The 11,037-nt window shown below is 28.1% G+C and overlaps 2 protein-coding genes across 2 annotated transcripts; one reads left to right on the forward strand and one right to left on the reverse strand.

Moving 5' to 3' along the window:
• The first annotated feature begins 718 nt into the window (after window positions 1-718).
• On the forward strand, window positions 719-5,342 carry LOC134835137 (larval cuticle protein LCP-17). Its single transcript, XM_063850005.1, has 5 exons — window positions 719-787; window positions 4,376-4,602; window positions 4,670-4,789; window positions 4,854-4,925; window positions 4,997-5,342. Exons 1-5 carry the CDS (start codon window positions 779-781, stop codon window positions 5,118-5,120), a joined length of 552 nt encoding a protein of 183 aa, XP_063706075.1. The 5' UTR covers window positions 719-778; the 3' UTR covers window positions 5,121-5,342.
• Window positions 5,343-5,438: 96 nt separating this feature from the next.
• LOC134834733 (sporozoite surface protein 2) lies at window positions 5,439-8,209 on the reverse strand. Its single transcript, XM_063849489.1, has 4 exons — window positions 7,811-8,209; window positions 6,437-6,700; window positions 6,087-6,373; window positions 5,439-6,023 (listed from the first exon to the last, which is right to left on the reverse strand). Exons 1-4 carry the CDS (start codon window positions 7,814-7,816, stop codon window positions 5,867-5,869), a joined length of 714 nt encoding a protein of 237 aa, XP_063705559.1. The 5' UTR covers window positions 7,817-8,209; the 3' UTR covers window positions 5,439-5,866.
• Between the last annotated feature and the right edge of the window lie 2,828 nt (window positions 8,210-11,037).

Below are 11,037 nucleotides of genomic sequence, written 5' to 3' on the forward strand. Positions count from 1 at the left end.
ATTTTTTTTACTGTTTTCAGCTATTTCTTTAACAAGCACAACCAGTTCGATGTTAAGGTGAAGGAAAACCCTCAAAATTCTAAAGACATACATCCTGAATTTCTAAACACCGGTTTGAAATGGGTATTGATCACCAGTAGAATAAATTATCCACTTATATTTTATTGCTTCAATAAAATGTCATAAAATACTACACGTGCACGTGTGAGTAATAAATTCCCATTTTGGTTCATTTTTCATACTACTCCAGTTTTTAATTATTACAAAATTATCAAATAAATTACGGCAGCATCAAAGTAAATGGAGAAAAAACACATAAAACTACTAAAGTTTAAGCTCGTGTGGCTCGTATCACCACCCAAAAACACGACAAGTCTTATATAGATACAAAAAAAAACACATAAAATAAAATCAATGTAAAAAAGAATAAAATTTTAACAGAAGTTTTGAATATATCTTTGGTGGGGTGTTAGAAACGAAGGGGAATAATCGTTTCTCATATAAATACGCGTTTGTTCATTCACACCCGATTTTTTAGCAATCGTTAGTCCAAAGTGTTAAAATCGTCATTGTGAAGGAGCAGGATTTTATTTTATTAAAAAAAATTTCAAGTGAAAATTAGCTTAATTTTTGTCTCAAGCTCCAGTTTCTTTCAAAAAAAAAAAAACACAAAATAAAAGAAAGGAAAATTGTATTGAGTCAAAAATTTCCGATATATTATCAGTGAACCTTTTTAGTGTATTTTTTTAAACTTTGGACTTAACTTAACTTAAACGAAATGAAAGCTGTAAGTGATTTTTTTAATTAAAATACATAAAAAAGCAAACCCGAGTTTACAAACTTTTCATTAACAAATATTATTTAATTATGTCATTAAATATACTTTTAAGCTATTATATGTTCAATATCAATAGTCAAACAATAAAACTCTTAATTAGGGGATTATGATAATTTAAACGGAGTGCTTAAGATTTTTTTTTCAAATTTTTATCATGGTAGCTCAAGCTAATGTTATAACAAAAAAGTTACTATATTAGTTATAATATTTTCAATGCTCCGTGTCATTGTTTCAACTCATTTACGAATGTAATTTCATTTCAAAATCAGAGGTTGAAACTTTTTGATTACCCAACATCAAAACGCACCTCGATTGAGGAAGTTTATAATAAAGTTGATTGTTTTTTTTTATTAAAACAAGAAAATGACGAATGATAACTATTTTGTCAAAACACATAAAAAACAAAACAGGTCAAAAGTTGATGTAGCAGAGTTTATTCAAGACATCTGCAGAGCACCAAATTTTAGAACATTATTTAAATATTCAATCAATTTAAACCTGTTCTTAATTTATTTAGCCTCAAAAATTGATCAATTGATATGAAATCTAACGAAGCTAGAGGTCTTAGCTAATAAAAAAATATATTAGAAACATAAATAAAGATTAGCAAAAACGACTATTTCTTTTTTCACAAGTAATCGAAAGAATTTTCGGATCAACTCAAAAAAATAATGTTCTATATTATTTTTATTGACTAAAGAATATTTTGATAGTGTAAATTATCATCGTTTATTTATCATATTTCACAGTTCTTTTCCGAAATATAAAACACATCTGCTTTTGTGTGTGGCATTCTAAACTAAAGACATAAGATAAATTTGAATGAATATATGGAAGAAAAGAATAAAAAAACAGGTCCACATCAGTCAGAATTCGAATAAATTATGAAAGAAGAGAATCAAAGATTCGGAATAGTAAGTTTCATGATATGTCGATAAAATCATGAATGACCTTCCTGCTTATTATTTTATTTATTTTTTTTTTATTCAAAATTTTGAATTGTTCTAAACTTAATAACTAAAGACACCACAGCCTCATTCCAGAGACAAAACATTGTGGCCTTCAAAACATGAAGGCTTTATATAATACAATCAAAGAAAACCGTGTTTATCTATATTTCAACTTATTTTTTTTAAGACAAAAATCAGAATTTTTTTTTATAATATATAAATCATTGGTTTGTTACTTCACAAAAAAATTTTGATTCATAAAAAAGTAATAATAATAAAACTAATATGATTCACAATGAGATGTCCACCTTGAATGGACGCGTGGTCCTTTTCATTTAATGTATCGTTTGAGTGACAACCTAGTTTTACGATTTATTAAATTTGCAAAAATTATATTACAATAGTACAAATGTCCAGTTTTTTTTCAAACTTTGATACACAGCAGATCAAACTTTTTAGCTCATAAATTTTTTTTAATATATTTCCATATTCAATGGAAATATATACAAAAAAAAAATAACCATCATAAATCTGTCTGATGTTAAGTAGTCGGAACCGGTAAAGAATTGCTTATTTCGTTTAGTGATGTGCGAGAATTGAGACACTTTTCTCAAAGTGCAATATCGGTGATAAGCGAAATGACATACAACGTTTTGTTTATTAATTTGTTTCTAATTAATTTTTTTCACTAATTTTATGCAAATTGCCAAATTAATAGACAAACCAAATTTAATCGTTCACAATATATTTGAGCTAATTTGTTTCAATAAAATATTTCGTTTTTGGAGTCAAAACCGATGTTTTTGAGAAATATAAAATTTTACGTTATTTATTAAAAGTTTTGAGTGTCGTGACATTTTTTACATTGAAACGCACAATATATATTTTTTTAACAGCAATTGAATAATAAATTGTCTCCTTTCAAAAAACAATCAAATTTGTCATCTTTTCACCGCGATTATTTGCAAGAACAGAAAAGAACAGAGAACAAAAAAAAATAAATATATCGCGGTAACTAAAAAACCATCTCTTCTATAATGATTTACTTCTTTTGTATTACGTGACGGATGCGCTACACCTTTTTGATATATTCATAACATAAAATTAAATTGATCATGTCTGCCGCACGATTGATGTTGTATCAAATGTGCGTTGTTTCGCATTTGATTTGAATATGATGATCCAGTTATAAGCGATAAACTTTTTGGAGTTATGGAATAGGGTGTGAATTCGTTCTTTTATCTGAAATTTAAGCAAATAAACATAAACAGACGAAATTCAGATTATCAAATGAAATTTGGTGATATTTTTGTTAGGATCAGAAAAAAGTTGATATTCATAAAAAAAATCGCGGTAAAATATTCTTTCACTGCTGTTCTGATTTAGAAGTCATTGGGAATTTACTCAAGTGAAACTTTTTATCAAAATATATTTTATTGTCAACATTTTGATTTCATTCATATTTAGATATCTGTTAACTTTTCGAAAGAACACCTGGCATATAATCGGGGTTATTATTTACTTCAACAAAAATCAAAAATACACCGCTATTGTCTCGATTTACTCAATGGCCCATGCTTTGATATATACATAGTTAAAAAAACGAACAAAGTGAGAGGAGCGTCTTTTGATATTTAATAAAAAGAAGAATGATAATATATTTTGCCCCATACTTGAATATAATATTTGTGCGAAACTTATTCATTCACACACGATTTTTTTTTCACTGTTTTTGAATATAATTTATTAAAATTTATCTTCTTTTCCTTAAACTCAGAACAAGACGAAACAAGTATCAGTGACCTTTTCTTCAACTCAGACTCCGACACGAGTAGTAATTTGATATTCATATTTCAATAAATACACAATAAAACACACATTCGTTCTAACCTGCATAATTATATAAAATGTTTGTAGTTTTGACTCTCACAAAAATCATTAGTTAATTAAATGATCGGCTATTCTGTAGACCGCTTCCGTGTTGTTATTTTTTCGTTTGATAATTAAAAGTCATTAATCTCAGCATGGATATTGATTTGTTATCAGATTCTGAAAATCTATTTAAAATAGTTTTTTATTATCTTATCCATTTATTTTGAAGCAAAAATAGCTTTTGAAATAAATGACAAACGAAATATATATATTTTCAAAAAGAAACCCACTCTTTGTTACTTGACAGATAATATTTATTTTTATTAAAAATCCAAATAAAATTTTTTCTTTCCGAGTTACTTTTGTTGTTAACATATATGAAAATATGACATAAATCCTCAGATTAAATGTTCTTAAAAAAATTATTGCAAGCTTTATCTAAACAATTACTAAGGCTCTTTTAAATATATGCACATAATTTTAGAATCCGTCCTTGATTGTATCTATCTTTGAATCATTGCTTTAAATCGTTGTAAGCTTTAAATGAGACACGTTTTTACTTAAATTTAGTCTATTTTAACAGAAACAAGTTTTTTTTTATGTCCGACATGTGGATTTTCAAAGTTTTTATTTATTGCGGTCCATTTGTCAAATAAAAAAGTTCTGTAAATCATTATGTGATATTTTGCATATCTAAAATATTTTTTCTTCATAGATTGCGGGATTTTGTGTGTTTCTGGCTCTGTGTAATTATGTTACTGCTCGAACAGTGGTTATAAAATCAGCTCCAGATCCAAATGAACCTTTATTCGAGAATGAAAACTTCATCTTTTCAAAAGACATAAAAGACAACAAAGCTCCTACAATTTACACTGGAGATGTAATGCAAGCAAAAACAAAGGAGTCGTTAAACACGAGAACAAAGGACAAGGCACATTATGCGTAAGGAGAAAAAAAAGTTACAAACACTAAAATAAGGTTTTAAAGTAAAATTATTTTAAATTATTAGCTATGGAACAGCAAACGGAATCGAAGTTGAATCAGTTGGCAAAGTAAAAGAAACTGGTGATGGTAAGAAAGCTTTTATTGTGAGTGGATCATATTCCTACACAGGTGCCGATGGAAAGCGGTAAGAGAAAGATTGAATAATGATTTTTTTTTGTATATTTTTAAAATGTTAAATTCTTTCTTAGTTATCGTGTCAGATACACAGCTGATGAATTTGGATATCACCCAAAAACTGAATTGGAACTCGATTTCCCAGAGTAAGTAAATTAGTGAAATATAAAACCAAAATTAATTGAAAATTTATTTTTTTTTTAATTTTAATTTACAGTCCAGATAGCAACAATCGCCAAGCTCGTGGACAAGTAGATAAGCCAAAAACTACTCCATCTAAAGCTTATTTACCACCTGTTCCAACAAAACCAAGTCTGAAATATTTGCCGATCAAAGTTTAATACAATTTAACGGATTTAATGTGACACAAAACTTTCAGAAAGAAAAGCAATATTATTAAGTTACTAGTCGCTTCCATTCTAAAAAATAGTAGCTATCTCAACATCTTATTTGTTCATCACGCTACTAAGCTAAAAAATTGCTACTAAACCACTGAGACAAAATATTCCTGCTTTAGAATGTAAGAGATTTCGATTGTATTTTAATAGATGTAAGAAAATTTTAAACGCATAAATAAATATACCTACCTAGTAATTATTAGAAAGAAAAGTAGTTTTGTTTCACCCATTACTATGCATTTTTACTATGATTGCCTTTATTCTTAATAATCTAAGTATTCAACCGGTGAACTTGAAATAGATTTAAATATCTTAAAATCATTTGAAATGTTTAATTAAGAGTGTTATAACTGACGAAAGTATTTTGGATTTCATGGACCTCTAAAAAGTTTTAAAAATGAATTGACTCAGTATTTGAAAAAAATGAAAAATTTGATACTAGTGAGCTCCTTTAACAAAAATTTTTTGTTTTAGTACCTGATACAATATCCGTCGATAATTGAAATAAATAAATAAATAATTTTCAAAATACTTGGGAAAAACGATATCCAAAACATTTTCAGTTGAACAGTTGACAGTTGTAACACTCTTACTAAAATGTTTTCAAATTGCTCATTATATTTTTTTTTGTTTTCAATTGTAATTTTTAAGCATTATTATTTGAAATTCAACAAGATACTTCGATTCAGTTATTCAGCTTCTTCTTCGCCCTCGATGGTCTCTGCGTCTGCTTCTGGTTGTTCTTCTCCTTCTGGCTCTTCTGGTTTTTCAGGTGTTGGGGTCTTTTCTCCTGATGCGTTACTTGGTGTTGGCGCTGGAGGTTCAGGTTCCTCATTATTTTTACCCCTTCAAAATATAGATTTCTTCATGTATGTATATAAAAATTAGACTTAATTAATTAAATTTTACCCATCAATGTCTACATCAGAATCATCTTTACTTGGTTTCTTAGGTTTTTTACCCTTTTTACCCTTTCCTTTACCCTTACCATCACCATGTATATTAGGATCAAATCCGTAAACTGGAAATCCTGGGTATGTAGGAAAAAAGGGGTCGTATGATGGAAATCCAGGATAAAAAGGATAGGGCGGAAGTGGAACAAGACTTGGAAATTTTGGTTTTTTCGGTTGTTTCTCTGTGGACTCATCATCATCTTCATTTTTTGAGTCGTCATCTTCCGCACTTCCAGATTCATTCTGCGTACAATAAAAATATTTCATATATAATCGAATTCTTCAAAAATATTTAGTTGTTAATACCTCTTCTGAATCTTTCGAAGGTTTCTTCGGTGGATGAGGAAAAACTGGAATTTGGGGGTATGGTGAGAATGATGGGTAGAATGGATCAAAACCTCCAAACGGCCCGTATGGATATAAATTATATTGTTCATGCAAAACAGGCTGTATCAACGGGTACGCCTTACTTGGTTTCAGGCGTTGATCTGTTGTTATAATTGCATTGTATACTTTTGGGATCTTAGCAGCGTTGCTGCTAGCAGCAATTACCAACAGTAAAGGAAGTATCTGTAAATTGGTATTTATGAAGAGGTCAATAGAATTTTACAGCTTCTTATTTAATTACAGACCAAGACACCGTTGGTCATGATTTATTATTTCAGAAAAGTACGAAAGAGTGGGTGATTAAATGATTTATAGATAATTGCATTACTCAATTTGTAAAACAACAACGAGATATGCACATGTCTTCAAGGTCAAGCAGTTTAATTATTCCCATTTTTATCTGTAAAACTTACACAAGATATAACATGTTTATTTGTTAGAAAAATTACTCGTGTTTTGCATATAAATACTATAATGTATAAGAAGAGTAATTCAAATGATGTTTTCGACTGTATTTACTCAACCATGAACTCTGTACGATTTCACATATTGACATAAAGCGATAGTCGTGCCAGATAAGCTCAAAAATAATTGATAAATTACATTCATGATGCCAATCCGAAAGTCACAATGGTTTTCTTGATGCAAAATTTAAAATAATTAAGCTGTGTTCGTTAAACTGAGCGCGTGCCTACCACCGTTCTACTCAATTAACTATGAAGGTAGGAACATGTAGGACTAATATTATCTCACAAAAATATTTTTTTATTGTAAAAATAGCATGATGTAAAGAGTTGTATTTGAATTCGAAATTTTCATGTTGGTTTATCAACGTTGGTCATCTTTGCAAATTCATTGCAAATACATTCAAATTGCGATCAGGTTTTGAGTAATGAACTTTTTAGAGATTTTCCTCTCATTAATTAAAACAGCTTCAAAATTTAAATCTTGCCCTAATGACATTGTAAATTAAATTAATTTGTTAAAAGCCACCTCCCTGGCATTACAGTAGAATATTTAGTCCGTAGAAAAAATTGTACAAATGATGAAGAACACGACAATAAAATATACTATTATTATTATTATTTTTTAAGTTGTACAATTACTTCAAAAGCTATAAATTTGACATATTTTGAAGTCAACTTGGTTTTATGAAATTTATTTGGATAGGGTGTAACATTTGGAAGAGAACATTTTAACAGGTTGAAGCAGATATTTTCCATTGAGGTGTTTTAGTTTTGATTAATATTTTGTAATATTTTCACTTAGAAGGCTTATTTTTAATTTCCTCACCTTCATATTTGGACTCTAGTATTTTGTGTTAAACATATATTTTAACGTCAGATTTTAACACATAGACAATCGTAACACTTAACATACAATATTTAAATACTTAATTTTACTCTTAGATAGATTATATTCAACTCTCCAACAGGTATTGTATGTTAATCGATCATAAATTGTTCGTATAATGTTAATACCACAATAAACTCGGTTGTGATGGAGTCTCTTTTTTTTATGTAGAGCTTAATATTTGAAAACACATGCTTGGAAACGCGTAAAATTAATTAATTAACATACGCTGATTTCAACGGCAGACACGTTATCGTATTACCAATTGTGAGAAGCACAAAAAATCGATTTGCTTACTGAAGAACAGAAGCAAAATTGTTTAAGACGAGAATAATACGTTTTAATTCTAAAGCAATCAAACTTAAAATGAGACAATATTGAGACAAGTTGCTTGCTTTTGTTTTGTTTAATAATGTTTAGCATTAAAATTAATAGCGGCACGATAACTTCGTTGGATATTTTTAGTATTATACACTACTTTATAGACGGGTATGTAAAGCGAGTACTATTCATGAGTAAACACAAGCTATTTTCCATACATTTATACTACTTTATTTAATTCCAATTCTTTCAATAGTAACGTCAATAATACTTATACTATACATTGTGAAGTATTAATAAGTAAATTTTCGCTACCATAAACCATATACAAAACAGCGGAAATACCTATAATGAACTGTTGTAGACAATTTTTATGTTGCACTTTTAAAGAACTCACTTGTTTTACATACTTGTTTACAAAGAATACATAAAAGACAAAAAAAGATTACGAGCATAATGAATTACATATCGCATATAAGTATATCAAAGAATAAGATACTACATGTTTCGTTTTTTTTTGTTGAATTGCTCTGAATGTCATTAATATTTAAATTTTTCATCAATCATATGCAGTCATTGACTTTTGTAGTACCATACACTTAGAATTGGTTTTTACTAGGCCTTCAGATACGTTGGACTTCGGATCCGAAGCCCAGCACTTAAATGCTCTAATGGATTCATTGTGCATTAAGGCCTTAGTGATTCTTCAGTGAAGTAGTGGTCTTTGTCTAGGCCATGCAAACTATTTCTTTTTTTGAAGGTTTCCTGCTTGATGGTAAGTTTTTATAGTCGAAAGTATCGTAACAAGATTTAATCTTTCAAAAATTTTTAAAGTTCGTTTAAAAGATTATAATAGAACAGAGCACTATGATCAATTTGAAACCCTTTGCCTATTTTTTAGGATTAATATCTTGTAAGTAAAAAAAAATACCGTTGTGGAAGAATATAACTCGCTCAAACTACCAGGCTTACACACAGAAAATTCGTATGCTGCTAATTCAACCAAATCCTCTAGAGTAACGCCATCTATATTTTCAGACTGTAAGGTGAAGATTGCCGACCCAGGTCACAAAAATAAATTGCGTTTCTCTCTTGAAATCAAGTCAGTTAGGATTCCAATCCATTTAAAGGTATCCTTAAATTGTCAAAATATCTATGAAATTTATTGATTTTATCAATTTCATTCATTTTTTTCCGGCCGAAAAACTTTGCAAAAATGTTGCGACCTTATTTTTAATTTAATTAATTAATGACAAATGACTCCTCTCGAAATCGGCGTAAACTTGCAACATTTAATTCAAATTACGGATTCACGAAGTTAAATAGTTACAAAGTAATTTTGATCTGAGTTTTTTTTATAATGAAATCGGAGTTTACATTTGAAATTTTCTCTAATACAGGATCTATTTTAATGAAATTGAAGTTTGTCGTAGGATTTTTTCATTAAATTATATTTTAACTTGAACCACAATTTCTGGCTATAAAATGACAAAAAAACCGTTTTTCCGTTTTCTTGCTTTTAGTGTGCAGAAAATCGGGTTTTCTTTCCAATATGTAACACTTGATAACACTTGACAAACGAAGTTCTTTACAATTATCTTTATTTTTTTTTTGCAGAAATTTGTAAACATTTTAATATGTGCAATATTAGACAAAAAACACAAAAGTAAAAAAAAATAAATATTAGTATATAATATGAAAAGATTTATATTGTCCACAATACAATAAAAGTTGAAATTGATTTCCTTTTTGAAATGATATATGAATACAAAAGAAATCAATTGCTTAGAAGTATATTAGTCAAGTCCTTTTTCAAAAAGTTCATTTATTTAATTCAAAAATCGAACTATGTAATATTCGATATCTTTATAATTCAATTAAATTTAACAATTAAAGTTTTTATAATAATATCCACCTTATAACAATAACAGAGGCATTCAAGCATACAATAATTTGTCCATCCGTAGCTTTTATACAAATGAAAAACGTATCAAATTACCTACATGATATTTTGCGAACACTAATGCGAACCAGCATCTAGTGGGAGGACATTTCAGTTTATCATGTTTTGTTTAAAATACAAATTAAAATGTCCTTTTCATCAGTTTTAATATAAAATAAAATATCATGTCACAATCTTTTTATTGAAAATAACAAATGAAATTGTACAATACGTGGCATGGTATTTATTTTATTGAATAAAACATAAACTGGATGAATGAAAGCTCTATGACTAAATAAATGAAACCTGATATACTGTAATATAATTTTTTATTGTGCAAATTGTTTTTACATACAATTTTGGTAAAAATGATAAAGAGGAGTACACATTATGATTTATTATTTAAATTGGCATCTTGGTCAAAAAACGACAAAAAATGTAATAACAAACAGAAGGATACATAAATAGGGAAGGGTTATCAATAAATTTATCGCAGACAAAAAAGTTTTCAGAAAAATGTGGGAGAAAAAAATTTCCGTATCCAATATTTATTGGTCAAACTTTGGACGTTGATAAAAGTGTGAATAATTTATATAAAAAAATATTTGCTTTTTATATCATCTCCAAATTATTCTAATTTATTTCAATTCTAATTCTACAAGATTCATTTACCAACAAAATATGTACCCAATTTTTACAAACTTTCGAATAAAAATCAAAAAATTATGGATATTCAAACCGTATCGTGTTAAGTGTGATTCTAACGTGTCAAATACAGATTTTATCTATTTTTCTCAATTCTTTTACTTTTTATATAAACTTTCAGTATTGAGTTTTGTATAGCATTCGAATTTTTTTTATTAGATTTTCACAGACAAAAACTTTTGTATTTATTGAAATTGTA

Source organism: Culicoides brevitarsis, chromosome 3 (genome assembly GCF_036172545.1).
Source record: "Culicoides brevitarsis isolate CSIRO-B50_1 chromosome 3, AGI_CSIRO_Cbre_v1, whole genome shotgun sequence".
Lineage (NCBI taxonomy): Eukaryota > Metazoa > Arthropoda > Insecta > Diptera > Ceratopogonidae > Culicoides > Culicoides brevitarsis.

Excerpts from the sequence above, each read along its gene's own strand:
- LOC134835137 (XM_063850005.1), top strand. Across the intron at positions 4,603-4,669 it reads AAGGACAAGGCACATTATGC|CTATGGAACAGCAAACGGAA; the intron begins GTAAGGAGAAAA and ends TTAAATTATTAG. Across the intron at positions 4,926-4,996 it reads TTGGAACTCGATTTCCCAGA|TCCAGATAGCAACAATCGCC; the intron begins GTAAGTAAATTA and ends TTTAATTTACAG.
- LOC134834733 (XM_063849489.1), bottom strand. Across the intron at positions 6,374-6,436 it reads CTTCGAAAGATTCAGAAGAG|AATGAATCTGGAAGTGCGGA; the intron begins GTATTAACAACT and ends TATTGTACGCAG. Across the intron at positions 6,024-6,086 it reads TCTGATGTAGACATTGATGG|GGGTAAAAATAATGAGGAAC; the intron begins GTAAAATTTAAT and ends TATATTTTGAAG.